Source organism: Ambystoma mexicanum, chromosome 4p, assembly GCF_040938575.1.
Source record: "Ambystoma mexicanum isolate Mex_15411 chromosome 4p, UKY_AmexF1_1, whole genome shotgun sequence".
Taxonomy (NCBI): Eukaryota; Metazoa; Chordata; class Amphibia; order Caudata; family Ambystomatidae; genus Ambystoma; species Ambystoma mexicanum.
Genome location: NC_090927.1, coordinates 184413306 through 184438804, shown reverse-complemented (window position 1 = coordinate 184438804; position 25499 = coordinate 184413306). Strand labels below are relative to the sequence as shown.

General features: G+C 45.3%; 1 protein-coding gene across 6 annotated transcripts in view; it reads left to right on the top strand.

The window, feature by feature from the left end:
* The window catches only part of EFR3B (EFR3 homolog B), a 1154471-nt gene that overhangs the window by 770077 nt on the left and 358895 nt on the right, over positions 1-25499 (top strand). For all 6 annotated transcript variants that reach the window (XM_069605670.1, XM_069605672.1, XM_069605667.1 and 3 more), the window contains 3 exons: positions 13601-13750; positions 16401-16535; positions 18360-18438. In XM_069605670.1, the coding sequence (XP_069461771.1) occupies positions 13601-13750; positions 16401-16535; positions 18360-18438 (364 nt within the window). The remainder of the gene's footprint in view (positions 1-13600; positions 13751-16400; positions 16536-18359; positions 18439-25499) is intronic.

The following is a 25499-nucleotide window of genomic DNA, read 5'->3' as shown; positions in this document are numbered from 1 at the left end:
TTCGTGAAATTATTGAAATCGTTCTGGTTATTTCGATTTGGTGACTGATCTGTTACTACGAACAAATGGAGCGTTTGGATGACACCACAGGTCCTTCATAGAAGTGCGCGGCACGTTTGTTATATATATATATTACTTCTGAAGTTAGTCTGTCTTCCGGACGAAGGGATTACCTTGAAATGCGATTAAGTTATCGTTTAGCAATGATATTGCAGACCTCTACACGATTTTTTGAATTTTGTTCCATATGTTTTGTACAATTATGTACCTATGGTTAGAGGGCTTCAGATAGTAGCAAAGTAGATGTTCTTGAATGAACAACAGTCCATTTTGCTGTTGTAATTATTTGTGCAACTATGTTGTGTCCCTTTAGTTAAATAATAATATGAATTATCAATATCTTACATGTAAACTATGATGTGATACTTGTCTTGAATCTCTTTTTGAATTTCCTTTCATGCTTGAGTGCAACACCATTCCCCTAGATCAATCAGAGAGTCTTTGGCATTTGTTGGTTCGAGTTCATATCCTGCTCGAGTCTCTGGAACTTCCTGCTGCTCCTGGGTCATTTTCTTTACCTCCAAGTCTTGAAATTACCTGCAGCTTCCATCTTTATCCGACTGCACTGAAGTTCCTTGTGACTAAAGGGCAATTGAGAGACCTTGTTTCTGCAAAATAAGTGCAGGAAAAAATTGGCGGAAACGGAATTACCGCCACTTTTCTCGCACCACCATACTAAGAGTATGGTCCTGGAGTGGGGGGATTCACCTCTAGCATCATGCTGGAGGTAAATCCTCCCACTTTTCACCCAAAAAAAGGCAGAATCGGCGGAATTACAGCAGCAGTAAATTCGCTAAAAAGCCCCATAGAATCCAATGGATTCTCAAAGAAATGGGGATTAAAGGAATGGTTCGCCCAAAAATTTTTTTTTCAAAAATAGATAGGCAACATAAAAAAAAACGATTGGCGTTTTTTTTTTTCGAAGTCCCTATGTAAAATTTTGAGCAATTCAAGCTCAAAGATAGCACATGGGGGCATCCATTTTGTGAAATGGATGCCCGCCGCTGTGCTTGCTCTGGCTTTTGCTGCAGTTTTTCTTTGAGTTTCTCAGGCTCGAACCAGAGAAACTTAGAAAGAAAAACCGCAGCGTTTTCAAACACAATAACTTTGAATTTATGTTTGCGGTCGCTTCAAAAGCGACCGCAAACATAAATACAACGTTTTTAAAGCTGCGGTTTTATTTCTAAGTTTTTCGGGCTCCTACAGCCCAGAAAACTTAGAAAAAAAAAACGCAGCTAGTGCTTATATTTTTAAAGAAATAAATAGCACTTACCGAGATGCAGCTGCAGCTTTTCTGCCTGTAGTCTCCGGTCCGCGTCCTCCAAGTCCCGGCACCAATGAAGGAAAAGCCACCCAGTGGTAGCTTTTGTTTACTACAGCTGGCTGGCTTTTCCTTCATTAGTGCCGCAAATGCCTGCACAGGCGGGCAGCCATTTCACAAAATGGATGCGCCCATGCTTTTTCAATTTTTGAGCTTGAATTGCTCAAAAATTTACATAGGGACTTCGAAAAAAAAAAAACTCCAATCGTTTTTTTTTATGTTGCCTATTTTTGAAATAAAAATTTTTGGGCGAACCATTCCTTTAACTCTTCCACCACAACTTGCAATCCGCAGGTAATTCTGCCGGACCAAGTGGCACTAACGGTAATTACATTGGGTGGTATTCCCGCAGATTTACAGCCAGAATACCGCCCAACTCTTAATGAGGCCTAAAGTCTGAATGCAGTTTTATTATTAATCTTCATAGTCCTACTACGACCCTTTGATCCTTGGCACAGGCGACACTAACTTTTCGTGGAAGTTGTTCCACAGCGATTGATTTTAAAGTACTCGTGTAGCAACCGTTTTTTCTCGGGCCCCAACAAGCCATTCGAGTATTCATTTGGGCTATTTTTGACACATGGTGTTTGTGCTTTCTTGTCCATAAGTTTTCATGGCTTACGTTTGTTTGGACATTACACTCGTTGTCACTTAACTGGATTGAGATGTGTTTGTTGTCCCTAATATACCCCGTCATCGCTTGCAGACTTATTTTAGGCGTCAGGTCGGCCAAGCTTTGACCTTGAGAGTCGTTGTTACATTGGCGAGGTTTTGGCTCGCCGCAAGTATCTGAGATTGGGTCTAGAAGCTCTGAATAGTGCCTAGACGCCATGACCTTATCACCCCCTTTCAGCTGGCAAGCGGGGGCAGAAAAGTGAAACATTGCCGGATACACCAGAAATGACCTCTGCTCTGTGCATTCTCCATTGGGGGGCTCTGACATAGTATTAAGCGCAGCTCCTCTAGTCCATGACATCTGGTATAAAGAGAAAGAGAGTTCCACCATGCGCTGCCCGCCCAAAGGTGTGCTTGTGGAAACTATTTCCTAAACTGTCAAACTGTCAGTGACGTTTCAAACAAAAAGGACCGTGGGTTTAAGCATCTGTTGCAGAAATGTTTCTAGGCTCCAGGTGCCTGGTGCCAATCCTGGCAGTGGCCACTCCTTTTCTCGCCGGATAGGATTCTCTGAGGATGAGGGGCAGTCCACGGGGAACAATCCCATCGAAAAATGACAGTGGCTCTTGCAGAATTTCCTAACTCGGGGGTTAGAAATAAGGATTTCATGAGCATGGGGCCTTCACCGGGTTTGGAACTATAGATATACGTGCTCCCCATCATGGTGTCAGCCTCAGTCATCCATGTACATAACTATCAGAAAACATCAGCTCCCTCCATTATTGAATCACCACATTCCTGTATTAATTCACAGATAAAGAAACATATTGGGAATACTAACAAAGTGAAGTCAAATGTTTACTAACAAGACATGTATGGTCGCACTTTCTAACTTTTTTCTTTTGTTTTGTTACATAATGCAGATATTGAAAACAAATGGGAGCTGTTTTTTTATTTTATTTAAGTGCAGCACCACAATCCTACAATATAAAAGTTATACATGCACTTAGGGAAATAATGAAGCAATACAGTAAATACTTTGGCATTCACTGCACTAAACCATGGATGGAGTCACCATTCCAAAATGTCCGCCACTGTTGTGCTAGTTTTTTCCTTCTGCTTTTGGACGAGCACTGTAGGCGGCAATGAAGAAAGAGTGTGCTGAGAACGTATGCAACCACTTCAAAACCTTCGCCTCGCTCCGAATTTCAGTGCGTACATCCCACATCCAGCACGTCTTACGGTGTAACCTAAGTGTTTCACAAAAGTTGCTGGCGCAACTTTAACGTTTTTTGAATATACATTAAGTTACACTTTTGTGGGCTTGAACCTCATGCCTATTTACCCAACCCCAACACCCTGACACACTCCTGGGAAACTGCTACCAAAAGAAAATTCAGAAATACTTGGTAACTCACTTGTAAATCCTTTTGTGAATTCGGAGTAACTTCTGGCAAAAGTAGTTAATTATTCATGAAGGAGTAGGCATCACAGGCTCCTGGAAAAAGCTTTGTGAATTGACCCCATAACGTATTATAGCATTATTGTGTTGGAGGGAATATGAATACCTGAGAGGCCTGCATGTATAATCCATGGGGCTTGTGTGTACAGTGGCTCTTGCAGAATTTTCTAACTCAGGGATAGAAATAAGAATTTCAGGAGACGGAACTAAATGCAGCTCCTGGGTTCACCCAATACGCAGGAGCTTCCTCTGGGGAACAAGGAGCTACTACATAACTTCCACATGAGAGGCAATCTATATCCTCGGGTCATTGTAAATGACCCACTCATGTTTAAATGTCTTCCCAAGCTCCCAGAGTTAATGTCATATAAGCATGTTTGTATGGCACTGGTTTGTTGGCCTCCGGAGCCAAAAGTAGCTCCTGTTAGATGTTGGTGATTACACCTCAAAATTAGAGACGGGAGGATAGCTCGGGGGCACTGCGCTCGTCTTGGAAGCAAGACTACAACTGAGCAGAACCCTGAGAGGCTCGAGCCCATCCCGAAATGCAGTATAAGAACCCCATTTTACCCCTGAGTCCTAGCCTTTGCTGGATTGGCCAGCCATAGGCTGGGCAAGCTTCTGGATATACAGATGCGTCTCTTTAGTGACTATGTAAACTGCAATTATATGTAATTGCATGTTTGCAGATCATGAACCTGATGTAGTTTGCATTATTCGGCTTGCTAATTGAGGGAAAAAGAGAATCATTACTTTGCAGCAAATGTTTTATTTTCTGCCTAGATATTTTTGCAAGCTGCACCCGTTACTGTGGAAACCGGCCAGTAGTTTATTCTCTTCCTCCGGTGGGAACAGTGGCCATCTTCGCGGATTTAACAATATGAGCTCCTACTGCAGAGTGTCTGCTGGACCATATGACCGTGAGCAGCCTGATCTGAGGGTGGTGTGGGGCGGGGTGGGGGGGGGGCTGCGTGCTTCCGTGCATGCCAACAAGTGTCCCGGTTCCATGTCAAATCCCAAAAGCTGCATTTAGAGTGCAGTACTGCAATTCCCCTCGAATTAATCTTACAGGATGGGTTTTTCTGCTGGGTGACCGGCAATGCAAAAGGTTAGTGACCTGATTAATTTGCAAGCTTTCTCCTTCCTGCTGGATGCTTGTAATCCCTTTCAGGCGGGGTCCTTGCCAAGAGCTTTAGAATGAGCCTGCTCAACCAGTTCCACTCCAAATAAATGCATTCTCTGATAACGCAATATCATTTGCTACTTTTCATCCTCCAAGGGCTTCAAGGCACTTTTCAAACTCATGTATATTGCTTTTTCAACATATTTGGTTTTCATTCACCTTCCACATAAGAATAGACTAGCTCAACAGAGCCAACAGTTGCTTCATTAAACATTTCAGCACGTGCTTCCGACATCCACACCCTCTTCAATTTTTTGAAAATGTTTACGTTTTAAAAATAACTTCTGGAAGACTACAGCTTTAGTTTAATGGTGGGGCAGGGAACTCTCACCTGACCCTCCCCTCCGCATGTCCGCTGCGTACGTTCCTTCCGTGTCGCTTATTCACAGATCGGCGAAGACGTGTGAAACTCTCTAGAATGTTCTCCTCTCTCTTCAATGGTTTGTCATGGTAAACAAGATGAATTGGTTAAGTTCTATCTAGCCGTCCTCCTGAGCAGACCTGCATACCTGTCTACATCAGCTTGGCTTATCGTGGAATTGCTTCACAACCACCCACCCTACCTTGGCACAGTGAAGTTTGCCATTCTTTGGAAAACTAGGGAATGTGTTGTCCAAATTGGAGACTTTTCAAAGAGGCACAGTGAGGTCTGTGAACACTCTACCTTCATAAATATCGTTCAGCCGAACGTTTCCAAAGTTCCTTTGCTACTTTTTGGCCGGGCCCAGACAGAGCAATCGACTAATGTATATGTAGAGGAGGAGCCAAGTGCCTCTACCGGAAGTCCCGCCCTCATTTTGCCTATATGTTGGCAACTGGAAATTGTGGCATGCGCAAAGCCAATAATGGTCCCTATACCGCAAAGAGTCCTTGAAACAAGGTATCCATTGAGAAAACCTCATATGATGTACCCGTGAAGAAATGACAGTCTTCTGAAGGAAATTCCGGAAGAAATGTGAAGATGAGTGAAAGAGAAGACTTTTGACGTCATATGAAGCAGAAATGACGCACCCAGAAGAGATGCCAATGAAGAGAGTGCATAGACCTTATAGAATCTGATGGCAAAGTAAAGAACTGAGCAACATTTCATGAGCAAAATGAAGATTGCACGTGTGGAGAGCACTGACAAAAATGCAAAGCCATTTTATAATTGTACAGATGCGGTAACGCAAGTAGACTAATCATAAGGCTGGCTATACGTAGTGAATAGACTGCAGGCAGTGCCGCCAATATATATATATGTGTGTATAGAATCTGCATAGTCCACAAAGCATTTGAGCAAACTTGGACCCCGTGAATAGAAGGGCTGAAGGTGTGGCACAGTAGAATAAAACAGCTGATTGTGAAAGAAGAGTCGAGAAGACGTGTCTGGCCTAGTGTCAAGGGTTGGGGCAGCCAAGAAACTGGTTATCTATTCGAGGCGATAAAATGAATGTGAGAAACAAGACAGGCTCCTGTTGAGGTGTAATGGAAAAACACTAGAAGTGCCAGGTTTTATTCATTTAATAGTATCAAACACAACAAAGGAGCTCAAACCGTGGTCTCCAGTGACATGATCAGATGAAAATAGACTTTGGGCAAGCTACACCGAGACCAGAAGATAAGGCCATGCTCACACTCCCTTTTATTCTCCGGCAGAGTGATCGTTTGCAAGGCAGAGTTCAAATAACTAATTGAATGGCAGGCAGTAGGAGTGATGATGGATGTTGGGCCAATTGGATGGGGAGGCCTGGTCAAGTATCCCCCCAGCACCTGGGGTGCCAGCTTGCATGCTGCTAGCAAGTGGAATATTCCAGAAGGGTACAAGCGTGCCAACCAATTGTAGAGGGCCACGTTGCAAAGAGCCCTATAGTTCGAAAGCCAATAAAACGTTGTGTATTAGTATGACACGGAAGATGACTTGCGCTAGGGGTGGGCTAAGCTGTCCACCTGACTGTAGTGACCCAATCACGATCCCATACCCCATAGAAAGTATATTTAGATGTTCCCTTTAAGCCTATCACAAACCCCAGTAGGTTTTAATATGTTGCCACGTAGTATGACGTCATTGATGACAAATGTTTGCTATAAAGCAGTTTTTTTCATGTGAATCATTGAGAGAGAATACTTGTGCAGCGTCTGTTGATGTCCGTTGTACTCTGTTTTAGACAAATCCAATTAAAACAGTTGTGTTTTACCAACTTCCTGAGTCTGTCTGATTATTGGTGTCAGAGTAAAATCTGCCTCCCCATCCACATGAGATACTGTTACCTCGCCTTAAAGGTCCTACGGGTTCATATATGTGAATCAGACCGGCTTCAGTATCGTCAGTTCATAAAGACCTTCCACAAAAGCATGGGACCGCTCTGATATTTCTCACTATGGAACTTACGCTAGAGAGCTTGGCCATTCAGGTGGCCACCGCAGCCTGTAGACTACCGCTTTTCCCACTGATCCATCGGATAGGGAATCTCGGGAACTTGATGGATGTGGAAGGAAAGTGTTTGCTTTTGCCAATTTGACCCACTGAGCCTTGACACTTTATGCACTATGGCTCTTGATATGCACTCAATTTGGGAGGAAGTAGAAACAGCTGGGCAACACCTGCATCTGTATTTATAGGCCCTTACAAGCAGTTAGCCCATGATGGGAAAGAAAACTCAAAACAACTTTTGGAGTTGGTGGCTTCACATTATGGATTGTGCGGCAAGGTGGGAGGGAAACTCTCCCCGGTGTACCCTGGAAATCGGAATCTCTATAGTAAAGGACAAAAAGGTGTGAAGTGAGGAGAAAAAACAGCAAGGCGACGCTAGGCTACAGGGAGCGGCAGAGGTATGCTGAGAACAAAAAGGAAGCAGTCCAGGTGATGCAAGAAAAACCAGCAAACCGGTTTTGATATCAAGAGGAGGGATACAGAGCTGAGGCATCAGAACGGAGATAGATGTGAAGGATGGATGTTGGCTTAATTAACTCCCAGGCCCAGCTCTCTCCAGCAATTGAAGTTAAATGACAGTGAGACGGCGACAGCCGATTCCGGCTGCTGTAGTAAGCAGGTTAGAAGACAAGCAAGAGAAAGATGCTGAATAAAGGATCGGGGTAGGAGCCGGAGAGAAGGCATTGCTCGACATAGATCTCATCTACCTATAGTCACAGGGTCAGTGGCTTGACCCTGTCGGGGGTAGGAGGTAATGGGGAGCAGAAAAGTTGGGGATGAGATAAGGTCCCAAACATCTGGGGGAAGTAAGATAGCAGACAGAAGGAGGAGCAGGGACTTGGAAGAAAGACTGTAGGTGTAACCATGTGAGGGGCTTGACCATGTGAGGGAGGAACGAGGACCCCTCACAGAAATGAGTGAGGAATTCAGGGAATCCCAGTCCCTATCCCCCTTTGTGTGCCAGCAATGTCTTGAATGGTACAACTCTTCATCACATGTGTTATAACAGTGTTTCTCACCAAAGGGAAACACCAAACTCTCAACAGTGGTAGCTTTGGGAGAGCAGTCAGGCTCAACTCAAGGGAGGGGGGAGGCTGGTAGTGAAATAGTTACATCACAAAGTTAACCGAAGAAAACTCACAACATTGGTATACTTTAATAAATTGTCTATATTGATGTGGTAAAATAAGTACTTTGGTTAAAACATACCACAGAGGGAAACGTAGTGTATATGTAAAACAGTAATGGTCAATTAATACTTAACCCTCTTCTAAACAGCATGTACTGACCACTACCTGCTGGTAGCCACATCACAGGGATAAGGGACAGGAAGAAAAGGGACACCTAGAAGATAACACACATTAACAGTCATGATCCGGACCGAAAATGCCATTACACAGTAAAAGGAATGCCTAGCCTTCTAGTACATATTAACCTGATTGATACAAATGCACACCATATATTAAATACAGCACTTAGAGGGAGGGAAATGTTTATTACTTTAGTGCCCAAGCCACTAAGAACTGTGATCCATTTGGACTGATAGTATCAAATCTGTAAGGCCACAGCACGCTCCTACAAAGCTGGATACATTAGTAAGTGGAAGTTATTGATTGTAGCACAATAATTCCAATCCTTTAAAAGTACATTAAAGAAACAGTGGGACATACTAAAGTGTTACTCTTTCGCCTAAAAATTCATAGATCAACTGATGACCCAAGTAAAGTTTCAAATACAGGTAAGAGTTTCAGATACTTTTTAAGTTCCCCATAAAAATCAACGAGACAATGTCAGAAGTGTGGAGGGTCAGAAGGAGGACGCAAACTCTCTGAGGACATTTTCAAGGTATTTTATTAAAGAACAATATGCAGGTTTAACTATGCCTATTGGTATAGGGTGCTCCCTACCTTAGTAACTAACTAAAGTACTTGTCAGTTGTCGGGAAATGTTCCGAAGGAAAACATCTGCTGTCCAAAACTAAACCTTATTGGCCCTACCTATTATTTTAACAACTAAGGGGAGGAGAATGACTCCCATTTCCTGTTGGCTGCTCTTCTAGATCTTTAAAGTTCTTGTCAATAGGCAGGTTTTAAATAGTCTCTTTTGACTCTCTACACCAATTCCTGTAGTTGTCTCACAAGGCTTTTGGCTTTCTTCCCTTCTTTACGAGTTAATCCCCTTGGCCTTGGTCGAACCTTTGGATCTGGGCTAATGATCTCTGAATATTTGTCAAAAGGGTATTTTCCTATTTGTTGTCCGTTTTATGTGACATTATAGTTCACCCTTCCTGGGTGTAATTTAACTTGTGTTGTATATATCTCTGGGGTTTCTCTCGTTGCCTCTTTATAATGTTCTTTCTCTGTTAAGCTCCGCTCAGTGTTCCTTGAGTTATGAGAAGCTTACCCCTCTTTGTAGGATCGTGTAACCCACTTTCCGTCGATTCCTCTCTCAGGATTGTTTATGATTCTCTTTCTCTCATTAGTACTGCAATAATCTTTCTCTATTAAGCTCCCCTCAGTGTTCCTTGAGTTATTAGAAGCTTCCCCCTCTTCATGTGAAAGTGTTTTCCACGTTCCTGCAATCCCTCTCTCAGGTCTGCTTATGATTCCCTTCCTTTGATTACTACTGTTCGAGTTCATCAAGTTTGCTTTTAGGATTTTGCCATATATACTGAGACAAGTCTCTGCTGTTGCATAATGAGCCCCTCTCAGCCCTTCCGGTTCTCTCCAGGATGTTTACTTTGCCAGAGTATCGTCTCCGGGCCTGTGTCGATCGAGGACCTTCTCCTTTGCTTGATTTCCTTGTCGGCTCTCAACCGCTGGCGTCCTCTTCTTCTGTGCCTCTCATTCTTTCTTGGCGTATCGGTTTCTCAAAGGGCAACCAGACTGGTTGTCCGTCCCTTAGCAGTATGGTCAACCTTGTTTTACAATCCACCTGCCCACCACAGAGTTCTTGTGGTCAAGCCACCATCGCGCTTCGGGCTCTGCTTGTCTCTGCTTCTCGCGTCCATAAAGGGCAACTAGGATGGTTGTCCGTTCCTTAGCAGTACAGCCTCAGCATTATTATATGGGCCCCCTGCGCACCAGAAAGCTTACCTGGTCACGCCACTGTCGTGTTCTGATATCCGCCTGTCTCTGTTTCTCGTCTCCTTCCAAACTTTTAACACTTTCAAAATTTGCGGGCTCTGCAGTGTTCTCTCGCTCCACCTCCTTCAGCTCTTACGCTATCAGGGGGCTACCTCTGCATGCGTAAGTCTTCTTCTAACCCCTCTCTCGTTGCTTCATATGTCCTGCACTCTTTCTTCAATGTCCTCACCCAAGTTGATTGAAGACATTTATTTAAAGAGATATTTCCTCTTTTCCCCTGACAATGGTATAAGATATCTTTCTCTTCAGCCAAGCCGGGGGGACTTCACGCTACTTTGGATATTAGATAGTGCCATATATGCCATCATGTGAAACAGGTAAGGGAGATCCTGCAGGGAACGGGAGTCCTTGTATCCAAAGGGGGAGTCTCTCCCAGTGAAGTGCCACTTGCCTGTACCCTTTGGGAGCGTGTTGTGGAGCAGGCTCACCTCCCTAGCATGATGGGTCGGGGGGCGATCCTTCTTCATGAGACGTGACAAATTCGTTTGATTTGTCACAGTCGGCACAACCTTGGTTATAGGGAAAAGGAAGGAAGGTTCCAGTTCTACCACGCAAGTGCAGAGGAGACAGCAACTGAGTGCAGGGGAAATCAGAGTCGACCCTCTTAAAGAGCTCCAGTGCCAGCTGTGAGACCCAGCCACCCCAAGAAGAAGAAAGGAAAAGTAGGATCAGGCCAAAGTAATGGCAAAATGCAGTAGGGGGGGACCTGTGAAAACCCAAGACCATAGACCATGGGGAATAACCACAACTCATTGGCAATTGTAATTGTAATTGGTTATTTATAACGCGCTTAAGACACAGAGGTGTCCAAGCGCGGAACTGGGATCGAACCTGTGTTGCCTTGCTTCCAAGGCGAGAGCATTGCCCCTGAGCTATCCTTCAGTCTTTCATCTATGATTTCATTTCTACAGCCATGAAACAGCGCATTCTGTAAGTCTTTCAGTTGAGTGACACAGATGCTGTTTATGTTCCCTCCTAAGGAAGACAAATCCTTGCCCTGATGAAGGACTTGTGCTGAAATGCATTGGCCAATTCTTCATGTCTTCTTCTGTATCAGGTTTTATGAAACAATTGTGTTATCAAAGACTTCAGTTATTCATTTTGGACTTGAGTTTGCTATACCTTTGAGATGAACAGTAACAAACATGATTGTTTACAACCAGCTTGTGCGAGCACAACACAGAAGTAAAGTTATTTGGTCCTTTCCTTTCAAGAATTTTGAATATCTCACCAACCCAGGATCGAGAGGTAAGTACTCACAAAGGTGGTTCCTGAAAACACAGTTCAGCAACAGTGAAACAACCCTGTGAGTACAAGACCTTCTTTTGCCTGGCAAGGCGGTTTACAGGACTCAGTCACCCAGCCATTTGAACCCCTGACCATTGATGACTGAGACGGCCCAAAAGAAGAACAATCGGCCACAAACTGTGAGTGAAAGCAACAGTGAAGATGGCTCCAGGGTGGTTAAGATATAAGGCCTTACAGATTGACAGTTTGATGGACAAAGAGGGGCAGCCAACCAGCAGAAAACTGTCCTCAAAGGAAGAGACATTGGACGTAATCCAAACGAACAGGAGAGGATGGATATTGGTGTCACACTACCCTGCTGGACAAAAGTGTTTTTTTACCCCAAGGCACAAGGCCAATTCAGTAGCTGCCAAGCAAAGCCATAGAATCATAGTCTGGCCTAAACCAGCCCCCCAAGCACACACAGCAACACTCAAACAAAGGTTTTGGTGGCCCGCCAAACAGACTGCTTCTAAAAAAATGCCAAACTTCCAGGGTCCACCGACACAGTATGCATATTGCCCTTTCTAGGACTAGGGGCTAGTCTAAGCAAGTGCTAACTACATTAGTGGATGCATGATTGGCCTAGCAAGCCCTTTTTTGCATAATGGCTATTTTAGGTCTTCTTGCAAATCAAAGGAAAGTCCCAAAAACAAAATGGCTGACAACAGGACTTAAAAAAATACATTAGCACCCAAATGGTCACCAAAAAGGTACATTGAATTGCTAATGCAGCACATTGTATTGCACCCATGGTGACGCCAAAACTAAATTACACCTACTCTCTAAAACCAATGCAGGGTGAATGATCACCCTAGAGCCAAATACAGTGCTTATCAAGCACCTCTGTCCTAGGAGCCACATGATCTACCATAAAGCCATTTACTGAAAAGGGTTGCAGCAGTTGGGGACTTCACTAGATCTCCCTCTCACCACAAAAAAGATAATGATCCTAAAAATTCTATGTTGAGGGATCCCATAAAAGGGACAACAGAACCCAGAAAATGTAATTCTGCCCTGAGAGAGGGAATAGGGGCTGGGTATGTGAGATAATAGAGTGCCCCATATTTTAATCAAGAAAATCAAGCATGTGAAGTATTGAGTGAGCACGGGCATGGCACAAATGTAGCGGGATAGAACAAGTTCCGCTAGCCAATGAGTTGCACTTTGGGATACTTTGTAAGCTTCTTTTTAATTTAGTCACTGTAGTTTGTAGGTTTGTATTGTGTTGACCATTGTCTCCACCCATCCTGTTTTCCATCTGGTTGGCATATTATGGCTATTAATGCCAAACCGGCACAAGCCGCAGAGGATTATTGTGGGATTTTTATCTTGATATCTGATGCCCAATAAGTAGGAAAGTTCAGGTTGTACTTTGGTGTGGCACCTTATTAATATTACTGCTATTATCATTATTATTCATATTCTTTTTTTATTGGTTAGCGCTTCATTCCGGACTACTCCTGCTTGAACCTAGCATACTCTTCTATGATAGGACACGATAACCCTGTATGAATTTGAGATAATTTGAAAAACATGTTGGCATTTTACAAATTTTGAAGTGGGTTGAAATTGTAGGCTTGTTCTTTTTGTTGGGACTTGTAGAGAATGGCCTGGTAGATTGCTCACCAGTTATGTGCTGGCCTAAAATGGTACCATTCTGCCCTTCGCAAGTTTGAATCCTGCGGATTTGCCATCACAGCCCTTCATCCTTCTGAAGTCGATAAATTGAGCGCCATTAGATTGGGTATTAATAGCACCTGTTATTTCAGCGCTTGGAAATGTGAGGAATCTTGAATTATGTAAGAACACAATTATTATTGGTCGAATTATTCCTTTCTCTGGTCTTGTATGGGTGATGCGCTATGTAATACATGCCCACCATTTATTCAGTGAAGACATTTCTCACTGGTGACCACAGTTCTGCATTGTTGAGTACGCTGTGAATTCCCCTATCACCGCCAGCAGTGGCTGAGTCTCTTCACAGCACATGGCATCTATTGAACAACAAGTGTTAGACAGTTCGGGTTCCTCAATGGGTGCCACATCTGAACCATGTTGTGCAGCTCTTTCTGTACGTGACCCATTTGTCCCTCTTTGTCTCTGCCCATAGGATTCGGATGGCCGGCATCAAAGGCCTGCAGGGTGTTGTGAGGAAAACTGTCAATGATGAGCTTCAGGCAAACATCTGGGATCCACAACATATGGATAAAATTGTGCCATCCTTGTTGTACAACCTGCAGTACGCCGAAGAGGCAGAGAGGTGAGTGCTCGTCTTTCCCATCTTCACAGGTGTGTTATGTTTCTATGTTTTGTTCTATTAGTGTACCCCTACCTCCCATGGCTGCAGTGCAATGTGCAGATTGGCCTGTCTGTGAGCTGCATCAACAGGCAGAGCTTTCAGATTAGTGCCAATGCCACAGTGGCACACACAGATCCGCGGGCAGAACTTTCAGCACAGTGTTGCTTTTCATCACAGGAGTGCCACACTGAGAATAGCCTCGCCGCCCCCAACGTGCCCGGGCCACACCTGACTGATGTACTAGCAATCCCACCCACAACCTGCTCCTTACCTTCAGGGTAATATGCCTGCTCCCAGCCTCAACAATCTACGCTGGGCCTTACCTAGCAGATGCAGCCCAGTCTCTCCCGTCCAACCGCACCCTCATCACCACTCTGTTGCATTGCTGGAGCGCACCTGACAGATGCAGTGCAGCTGTTTACAAAACCCCAACTTAACCCTTTAACTCTGTTTATAGGGCTTTTAACTCCAGGTTCAGTCCTCGCGCTAGCTCTATAAAGCCTAATGAGCACCCTTGGCGGGTGCGGCAGCCAATCGGGTTGCTCCAAATCCGGGCTCAATCTACCGGTGCAAGCCACAGTCTGGAGCAACACACGTGGCGCTGGACCCAGTGCTGCTGTTTTCCCTCCTACCCTTCCCACCAGCCCCTAAAATCCAGCTCCACAACACCCTCCAACGTCTCACCTGAAACGGGCACCTCCACCCGGGCCCACTGTCTTCCTAACTTCCTGGTCATTGCCATGGAAACGGAAGAGGGGCACAGAGCAGGGCTGGCCTTCCATTTACATGGCAATATTGACTCTTCCTGGCTGCTGCTGCGAACGAAGCAGCAGAGACAGCTTTATATTTCTTTTAAATTGCTGTTGGCATCTCGAGGGTTTGCGTCGGGGTGATAGTACAAAGGCAATAATACTGCATTCCACTGGCTTTACTGGCCCGGTAATGGTACTGGGGCCTGTAACTTGGGCCCCGATCCATTACCAGCCGATGAAGCCTGCAGGACACAATATTATTGCTTAATTCTAACCATGGGGAGTAATGTGGCATTTTCTGATTGCTTACACTCTGGGCTATATTTGTTGATGCAGCCTGATGTTTCAGCCATATCACTAATTACTGAGTGATGCCCTGCTCCAGCAGCCGTCCTCCCACTCTGCCTCTGCTCACTGCTCTGTTGACTGCCTCCTCTCGCTCGCCCAGCTGTGACAACACTTTCTGCTGCCATTTTCCAGATTACTGGTGCGAAAGGTCTTGTTGGTGACACTGAGCACAAGGAAGCCTACACTTCCAGCTTATGTCCGTGATTTGTACCACTGAGCTCTCATGGCACTTGTAGCCTGACTCCGGCATGCTAATAGCTTTAAGCACTCCCCCGAGGGCTACACTGTGTGGATGAGTCCTTAAGCACACCTTTACGCCCTCATTAACTGTTGTGAGTGGGCTAGAAAGGTATTGACCTTTCCCTTCCAGGTGTGACCACTGTCCTCTAGTGCTTCGCTGTGTTCTAATGCTGGTGCTCCTCGTAACCTACACACGAGCGAGCAATTGCATGTTTCCTGCATAGTTCCCTGAATTCTAGAGATGCCCGGGTATGTAGATGATGATGATGCTGCCCCTCATCCTACCCCAAGTCACTGCCAGGATCCAAGGTTGATTCACACTACACTGTACCATCACCGGCCCTTGTGTAGCCCTTTTCAGGTGCTTTCCTGCACGCGGGCCTGACTGAGCTCACCTGCCAGTATCTACCAAAACCATTTTGCTGGAGGTAGATTTCTTTAGCTTATTTTTGGTGTTCATCAACTCCTATAACCAAGGCAAATACTGCAATTATGAATTATGTATTTGTGTATTATTTAATCCTAACACCTAGGTCCACACATCCTGCTCTCTCCAAGCTACCCGAGACTCAGTGATCCGATTCCCCCTGTTTTCTTCCCTGGTTGCTTGTAGATCCCTTGCTGGCAATTGCCCACCCTCGCCCTCCCCTGTTAGTCCACCACTTCATTTTTCTCTGCTTCCCTCATGTGTTCTTCGCCCTATGATTGTAAAGTGGTCCATTGCTTCCCGAAGCTAGGTCTGTGCTCAGTATATTCTCTAATAATAATTATTATTATTTAGACATAACACATGCAGTATTTAACAAATGTGGTGGCTGCAAAACACTGTATGCACATTTTTAATCTAGTCAATGCGCATTCAATATTGCAGGCAATATCAAACTCTTAATCACAGGGTGTGTAAATAATAATAATGGAAGTGTTCATTGAAATGCTGCCTGTCTTTCCCCATTATCGCCTGACTCTTATTGAGGCTTTGAAAGTTCTCAAGTTAGAAAGGGTGAGGAACCTTTGCTGCTTGCACATTGTCACCCTGCTCAGTATATCATAAACTAGCACTAAAAATCATGAACTGCGCTGATGCTCCCCTAGCAGGCAAGATGTGAAACAAAGCATAAGTGAATGCTTGTATTGTACCAGAATGCTTTACCCTCAATCCAAGAAAACCTGTAGAAAGTTAATGGTAGATGTTCAGCTTTCAAGTGCGCCTTCATTGCCACCCTGTGTTATCGCGTTCCAGCAGTGATGTCGCGTCTCCCTCCTACTTCCAGCCGCTCACCATCTCCACTGCAAGCCGCCGACAAAGAGAAGGAGAGCCCAGCCGAACTGGCCGAGCGATGTCTGCGGGAACTTCTGGGGCGCGCGGCCTATGGAAATATCAAGAACGCCACCAAACCGGTGCTCATGTAAGAACCTGTTCATCCTGTAGACCTGTTGAGCAGACTAGGCACGCTGCCTAGCCTCTAGAGCAGCCTACACTTTTATTTATGTATATAATTGATCACAAAAGAACCTACAATAGATATGTTTGCGTATAGATCCATTTTCTGTCTTTAGTGTCCCAAACCCCTCACCATCGTACACGTTCGGGCTATGTAGTATCCATACGAGTTCTACTGATTTAAATCAAGATTTGTTTGGTATGTTTCACCAATGCATGATGACATCACATTGCTTTAGAGATGCAGTGTGTTTTATATAGCTCCTTCTAAGGGAAACACTTGGGTAGCAATTTGATGGCCAGGCTGCACAAGAACTTCCGAAGATTGCTGCACTCAAGGACTTTTAACAATACTTGCATTTAAAGACCTATTGAGAATGTTATGTCTTTTTGCTTCTACCGTTTACATACCGTTTAAAAGGTCATCCTTAACAACAAAAGCACATTACACCCACGCGGGAGTACCTCCTTAGCCTATGTGGCCTCAACGTCGTCAACAGTCCCAATGTTGAAGCAAGGCCATCTCCAGAAACGTATACCAAGATGAAATTGGAAGTGGGGAGAGGGGGAGAAGGGGAGTATGATGGAAATAAAATAAATGATCTTTATTTATAAACAAAATGGTGTATAAAACCGAGAAAAGATGGTGGAAAGGAGAAAGTCCAACTGGACCAGTATCTGTCCAACAGTGGAATGCAGGTACATAAACTGAGGGAGGGGGCCAACTGAGTCAAAGGAGGGCAACATTGAGGACCACACACCTCAAAGGAAAGGGTGAAATTAGACCCCTAGTTTCAGGCCCATGACAAGACACCCCACCAGGCAGCCCATGCAGCTGCACTGTAGTCACCATATGATAAAGGTGAAATGTGGGGGATGGAATTCACCATGGGAGATGGGGCAACTACCTGTCTGCAAGGGTGGCAAAGAGGTTCAGAAGCAAAAAACATGCGTCCACACTGTAATTCATCCAGAGTTTTCAGAGCATAGCTGTCAAGCTTATCACTTGCATACGTGACGCCTCAAGTCAGTACTGTATTTTTCAAACTGCATGCAGGGACTTGTAGGCCCACTCTGACAAAGGGTTAAAAGAAATTACAAGTTCCAGCAAGCAATTCGAAAAAAAACTGGACTGCCCTGAGGTGTCATGCATGGAGCTGGGAAACTTGGCAGCTATGCCAGAGTCATTCTCAGCCTCGAAGAGGGTAGACAATGCCAGTCCTCTCTCATGCCAAGCACTGTGGGAGAGGGGGAATTCTGGGAAATAACATCCACAGGTGGGTCTGTAAAGCCGTGATGCACCAGGGCTACAGGGGCCAACAAGATCGTCATCATGGAAGGTCATGGGAGCAGAGGACAAGTATAGTACACAATGTGCTTCGTCGTCCTACCGCCGTGCCTCCCAAACTCGCTATGCCAACTAGTGATGACCCCTGGCGACGGAACTTCTCAGCTGCAACTTGCATTTGCAACAATTCGTTCCTCCATCTGTTCATCAGCCACTTCTGGCCAAAGGCAATTATGCCCCAACTGCCTTGCTGCCACTGACCGCTGCATGCCCTCAACCTCTGTCTTCTCCCAACCGCTGGCCACAGTGCAGCACTACAGAGGTGCCAGCCGCTTCTTCTCCACCTAGCACAAGTGTGTGCTTTTAGCCATATTGCATAGGATGTACTCAAAGTCATGGTTAGATAGCTTCTGGTGGAACAGCAACATTTCACATTCTCTTGTCTACTTGGATTTAAGAGGCCCATTTTTTAATTTCTTGTTTTCACCTTTTTCCTCAAAGGCATCTGGACAATCACAAACTCTGGGAGCCCCAAATATTCGCCATCCGCTGCTTCAAGATCATCATGTACTCCATACAGGTAATAGGGGAATGGGATATATGCGAATACCAATGGGAGTCCAGTCCCGCTTCACTAGGCCAATCAGATGCATAGTCACAGCAACAATGGGGTGAATGCACAGAAGGTTGAATGTTGCATCTTCACAGCTTTCTGCAGTGGCTCATTTGCTCTTAGGTAAACCAAGCCTACCAATACTGATTCATGAAGAAATGCGCTGCAGTGTTTAATGAGCGCAACACAGGTATGCTAAGAAAAAGTCCTTATTGAGTACAAGCTTTGCTATCCGGCAACCCATTAACCACAACACTCCATTAACTGACATCTGCATCTGCCGTGGCTGGGAATGGTAGCGTTCTGTCAAGGAAATTCAAGTTAGCCACGTTTTTAGGTTCTGGGTGGCAGGGAGCTAATGAAGCAGGCGGCCAGGAAAATTTGCTAGGAGGCCTTTTGCTGTTTTCTGGCTCCTTCGGGCCAACAGCAGACATATAGGCATATTTGATTATTCATTGGCAGCCTCATAATTAAGCTTTTACTGTATTGTATTATTCTCTGCTCCTTTTATATTATGTTCAGCTGCAGTTGAGCTGGTGATATTGTAGCGACTCTGGTCGATGACGAAATTGGAACATTGATATTTGTTTCTTAAGAACAGAGTTGCTGCTTTAAAACTTCTGACACAGTAAACACATTGAGAGATTATCTGCTTCTCAATAAAATTGCCAGTAAAGCAGCTAGAACTGCATGGCAACATGACTCGGTGTGCCACTCTGGATTGTTGTACCATCATTTAGGAAGTACCCATCATTGCCGCAAATACACCCAAAGAATGCCAATTACACAGAACCAATTAGTTCAAATAAAACAAAATTATAAGAAAAATACATAGAAGGGAAAAAGTGCAGAATTGGGCCTCTAATTGATAAGCTAATTCACAGACACAATACTGAAAAACATTTCAAGGGTCAGTGCTAAGTGAATGTTCCTACCATAGGTCCCTAATGTTGGCTGTTTTCTTTTGTTATCAAGTTGTAAAGTGTAGTGTCTTGGGCTGTATCTGGGATTGTATGTGTACATGAGTAGTGATGGATTGTATGGAATGTGGGAATTGGATAGACCTGAGGGTCTCAGGGATGTCAATTGGGACTGCAGAATGGGAGCCCCGACTAGAAAAATGTGCTTACCTGAGACTCCTGCTCTTACTGTCTAACTGCTACCTGCAACATTAAAGAAACCTTCTATTTCTACTTACCTGGGTCCAGATTCCTTGAGTGATTACTACCATACATGGGCAGCAGATGCATCACTGAGCACAATCAGAATAACTTGCTGATCAACTCCTGCACTTACACAACAACCCTCTTTCGGTCATGTCTGCGATCGGGATTAAAAGACCAATCACAGGAAACTTAAGTTTCAGTTGTTTTAATAATGACCTTTTACAGTGTGGGGGCAACATAATAAATGGGCTGGCAGCAAAGTACAACTGAAATGTCAGGGTTAGTCAGACCGCTTTGACTAACTAAAGGTTTATGGATACTAAACATTTAAAAATGGCTTCTCTCCAGCTTTGTGTTTCCCATGATTTCCTCCCTGGAACAGTTTTTATTTTCAACAAGAGAAGGACTTACAATAATGTCTGTGGATCCAGGACCTGCCTTCTTTCAAGTTTTCTAAGGATTCCAGAGATTTTCTGGTTTCACAAGGATGTCTCTCCTACTCTTTCTCCTTCTCTTCTGTGACCTGGTTTTACCAGTCTGCTGTCGATTGTCTTTTTTCGGGAACCCCGCTGTCTGCTCCTAAAGCATGTTCTCTCATCGGAATCAGTGGGCTCCCATAGCAAAGGAATAGGAATAAGGGGCCTGGGTAGTTTGTGTGACATCTCCCACAGTTCCAGATGTGAACCAGGAGGGCTTGGCAGAACGAGAGGGTGACCTCCTATTCTCAGCCCTTAGGAATGGCAGGTTACTCCCTTTGCCGTCCGTTCTTCCAGGCACGGTTTCCTTTTCTGCCCCCTTTCTTCATCTACCAGTTTTGCTTCCCCTTTTCATATTTCTCACTTCACGGCGTCAGTCTTCTGAATTAATCTTTCTTCAAACTTTCAGTCTCTCCCCCTAGTTAACGACCTCCAATACGTACACTTCTTTCTTTCCACTCCCCACTCCTTGTCACCTTCGTCACCCCCCTTTGTAAACATGCCATCCCCACTCTTTAATTCCAAATACTCTACCTTTCCTCCCACCTTCTTTATTCCTTTGGGTACTATTCCCAATAATCTAAAATTCCTACCTCCTTTTTCTCACCTTGAACCCTGTGGGCACTACAGTCATTACACTTGAATCCTTTCTTCTCACTCCCACCTTCTTCCTCCCCTTTAGGCACTTTTCCTCTGAGCACCACAATCTCCTTTTCAATTCCCAGTCTTAATGACCTATATGCCTCTTTCACCTTCTGTACAGCTCTGGTCCCGTTCTTCACTCCGCTCACTACCACCCACCTTCCTATGTTTACTTTCAATACTTCTCTGTTTTTCCAAGTTTCTTCACTCGCCTGGGTACCATATTGGCCCTTTTGGGCACTGCCCTCTTTCTCTCTACTTTGCAGCTCAGTGATCTCTAGATCTCTCCCACATTCTCCACCCCTCTGGGCCTCATTCTTTCCAAATAACCTCAACCTCTTTAGTAACAACTCTCTCACTTCTTCCTCTGACTTCAGCTGTCATGGCTCTGGGTTTCTGCAACTGTCCTCCAGCTCCCTGGTTCCAGTGTTGCCCAGCCTCCTGGATGTCTCCTCAGTGCTCCTGCTCAATCGCTTGCTCTTTCCATCAACCTTCTACAAACACACTCTGTTCTCCCCTCTAAGGCCTCCATCTCCTACTCCAAATGCCATAACCTTCAGACTGAGCCCTTAAGTTTTGATAGGGCTGTGTCCTCCTCCCCCTTGGTTGAGCACCCTGTGAGGGTCTGCACCTGTGTTTTGAAATGGGTGAGAGGCTGTTCTAGGCTTCTTTTAATTGGCTCTCCTGGATTAACTTAGCATTTTGAGAATGGGACCAAGCCCTCATCTGGCAGCCTGTCTGCTATCCAGGAATCCGTTTCCCCCCCATAATGGGACCCTCCCCATAACTCAACTGTAGGCCATAATTAGAACGCTTGGGGAGGCATCCAGCCCCTGGTCACACCACGAGGGATCCTTACAGTGATGCAGGGAACGTTGTCACACCTGCAAAATAGAAATAATGGCCACAACAAACCCAGCAACTTAACTTCAAGTTCAATTGTTTAATTGACAAATTCATTGTCCACCCATATCACCTGAAAAAAAACACGAACATATTCTGCACTTCCAAACATTACATGCTGCAGGAGAACCAACGATTATTACATTTAGAAAGTAAAGGTCCTCATGCACAAGAAACACTCATCACACATGATATCAATAACTTTATCAAAGCAAACACCACCCCTTCCCATCTGCAATCATCCAGCTTCTGAACAGCTCAGCTGGACACTTTCATTCTGAATATTTACCATCCATCTCAAACATGCCTTTTCTGCTCAAAATCCAGAACACTGCGTCCAATCTGATGGTGCCTACCAGAACATAACCATCTACTGGGAGTTAGCCATTTGGCTTTCACCCAGCTAGTAAAACAACATCCTCAAACATTGCTTGATTTGGAATTGTTGATCACACATTCCTATTCAGCAGAATGATATAAGTCGCTAAACATCCACGTACAGCACCAACTTGTTCCGCTCCTATCTAGAACACACCACCTGCTTACTGACACAATGCTGCCACACTCAAAGCAGCTCCAGTAACTCACTCTCTTCTCACAGCTCCACACAGTCAGAATTTACATGAAACAAATGCATCACTTTCTAGGTCCTAAATTCCTGAAAATTCTCTGCCACACATGCAATGTTAATCTTATCATGTGATTCTGTGGTGCATCCATCGCAGATAGTGTCCTTCAAAGCCATTCATGCTTCCAGCAAATCCTCGATAGCCGAAGTTTCATTCGAATTGTGGATTAATTACCAATAGGAAAGTAGGGCTTCTGCCAGTAACTCTTTAATAGTAACCGTATAGAATGGCAATCCCATGAAGGCTGCTTCACATTGACACGGGTGATAGTGTGGCAAGAGAACCAGTGGAGAGGGTACATCCACCTTCGAATACAGTATCAGGATGATACTGCCCATCTCCACGCTGCCCTTGCCAACCAACATCCTTCCCACCGCGTCCTTCTAATCCACCCACAGCAAATGTCACGCTGCCCACAATCCTTATCCCCAGCACACTCAACACGAGGCACTGGATGAGTCCCCCAGCCTGCAGTCAATCTCGAGAGCTGAACCACCAGACCCACCGCGATACTCTCGCCACCCGCACCTTCTCAAATGCACGCTTACACCTAATTAACATCCCCAATTTCAAGATGCACACCAACCACGTTAAAAGCACGCCCCCGCCTCAAACACTTGAAATGACAACCAAACCATGCACTTCCAGGAGACCCACCCAGGAGGCGCCAAGTACGAGAAGCCAAAATTCCTCGTATCTTGCCACACTTAACAGCGACACCACAATACTCCCCTACCCACCTCCAAATGCACCCCGCCTATAGCTGCACACCTCCTCCTCATCCTAACCTCACAAGACCCTCCTCCCAACACCCACTATACCAGAGACACGTCTTGCAAACCCATCCCACTGCAGCATGTCACAACCAACAAAGGTGCACTTATACCAGCATCCTCTCCTAAATGCACTGGCTTGCCCCACACCTCCTCGCCACCTGATGCTCCTTTGAGGAATAAAAGACTGGCCTCTAGACTCACCAAGCCTAACTCACACCCCATAAGCCTGCGCACGCCCACTTCAGAAATACTCACCTAGGCATTAGAACACACCACAAACACTACCTGCACATAGACACCTCCGGTTGGCACTCTCCCCTGCCCACACAACCCACTCATTACATCTCCACTAGAACCACCAACTGTAACCCTCCCATTGACACTATCGATAAAGATTACAATATGGTGCCCCTCTGGCTCACACCCTGCTCCACATCTCCCAACTTTTCATCCAGCTCTCAGGCCAAGACAACCAAGCCAACAGCCTCACCATGTAGCCCATCCACCACACACTCCACGCTGAACCACCCACTGCTTAAGGGTGCCCTCATCAATGCTAGATCACTCCCCACCCACGCCCTGGACATAAACAACCTCATCATCACCCAAGACCTAGACCTAACAGCCATAACGGAAACCTGGCCCCACAAAGTCTCAGGCCCGCTCTCTCCATAGCACTACCCAATGGCTACGCTTTACATAGAAAGGACAGAGAAAACTCCAGAGTTGGAGGTGTTGCGCTTATATACAAAGACTCTTTCTACATCAGACCATCCGTGAGGCTTAAGGAAGTAAACTTCGAGCTCCTCGTGGTCAAACTAGCCATCTCACCGAGGGACACAATGACCATCCACGTCATCTACCGGCCCCCTGGGCTTTCTGTCTTCATCAAGGGAGACATCACTCTAATGGTGGGGAACAACATCAAACCCACTTCCAGAATTATAATTCTGGGCACCCTGAATCTAGTTCTTACTCTGACACCCTAACCAATGCCGTTAACACGGCAGCCCCCTTACTGCCTAAGAAAGCCAAACCTGTGGGTCACCTCAACCCTTGTTTCACCCCAGACCTACACAACTTGCGCTAAAAAAAAAAGAAAGGAAGAAACCACCTGGAGAAAGAACCCATCTGATGCTCTGAAAGCCTCTTTCAAATGTATTGTGTCCTCCCATGTATTTCTTATCTTTGATATTTCCAATATCCAGCTTGCTGCTTCAGGAATTTTTTTTTCCAGTAGAGGGCGCTTCGCGTCGATGCCTGTTGAGACGATGTCCCTCGGAGGCCTCCGTCTTGACTTCATCATGGGTATAAGTAGCGCGTGCAGCGTCCGTTGCTCAGTTCCGTTTTTCCACGCTTCATGAGTTTCGGGAACGCAACGCTCGGTTCTGTGAGAAATCGAAATTCCTCGAGCTTTTCTGTGAAAATCTTCTAAACTTCGATCGAGATGGCCTCTTCATCGGCTCCATCTACACCCGGTCCGGTTTAAAAAAATGCTGCGACTGCAGGGTTAAGATGTCCATGACAGAGGCACACAGGGTCTGTCTATGGTGCCTTGGAGCAGAGCATCCTTGTTCAGAATGTGATGAGTGTATGTCCATGATGGCGAAGTCCTTGAGGGAGTGCAGAGGGAAGCTTTAGAGAGGTAATCCCCAAAAGTCCATTAACCCTACCAAACGCACTTCTGATGAGTCAAGACCGTCTCCTCATCACAAGAAACATTCCCGGTCATGGGGGTGCCGGTAACCCCCTACCGCCAAAGTCTCGAAGCGGATCACATCATTCATCCGTTTTGAAACATAGTAACAAAAGACGCCATAGGTCACCATCCACCTCATCCTCCAGATCACCGAAGAGAGTCATGTGTCCTACCAAACATTTCTCAGCACAGTGGGAAGAATTCCGCAAAAGTATGCTAAAGATGTTCGAGAACGCGGCCTTGCCCCTCGAAGACACCTAGAGGTGATAGCCCAGGAGAAAAGCCTGGCAAACACAGAAGCCGTGAGTCTTTGACCTCGGAGATAGAATCTCCTTGAAAGCGTGAGAAACCCTTGAGTCGAGAAAAAGCCTCTGTGATGCACAAGTTGTCGATATTATCGAGTGATACGTCGAAGCCAAAGACTGCGTCATCGACGCCTTCGGCGACTCTGTCAAAGGAAAGGTTATCGACACCTCGAGCGTCAACCCCCCTGGACGCCGTTCAGAACATTACCCTCGATGACTCAATCGAAGACGTCGACAGCACAGTCGATTCCGATGACGACCTCAAAACCTATAACTGTTTCATCAAGGCCACTGACATCTACGTCGCCGATTTCGACTATTTCTACACCTGTAGTGACATCAATAGCTACTACTTCATTTGAAAAGACATATATTCCTCCTTCTTGTTCAGATTAGTTCAAAACTCTGTCCTCAATTTATGAGAAGGGTGAA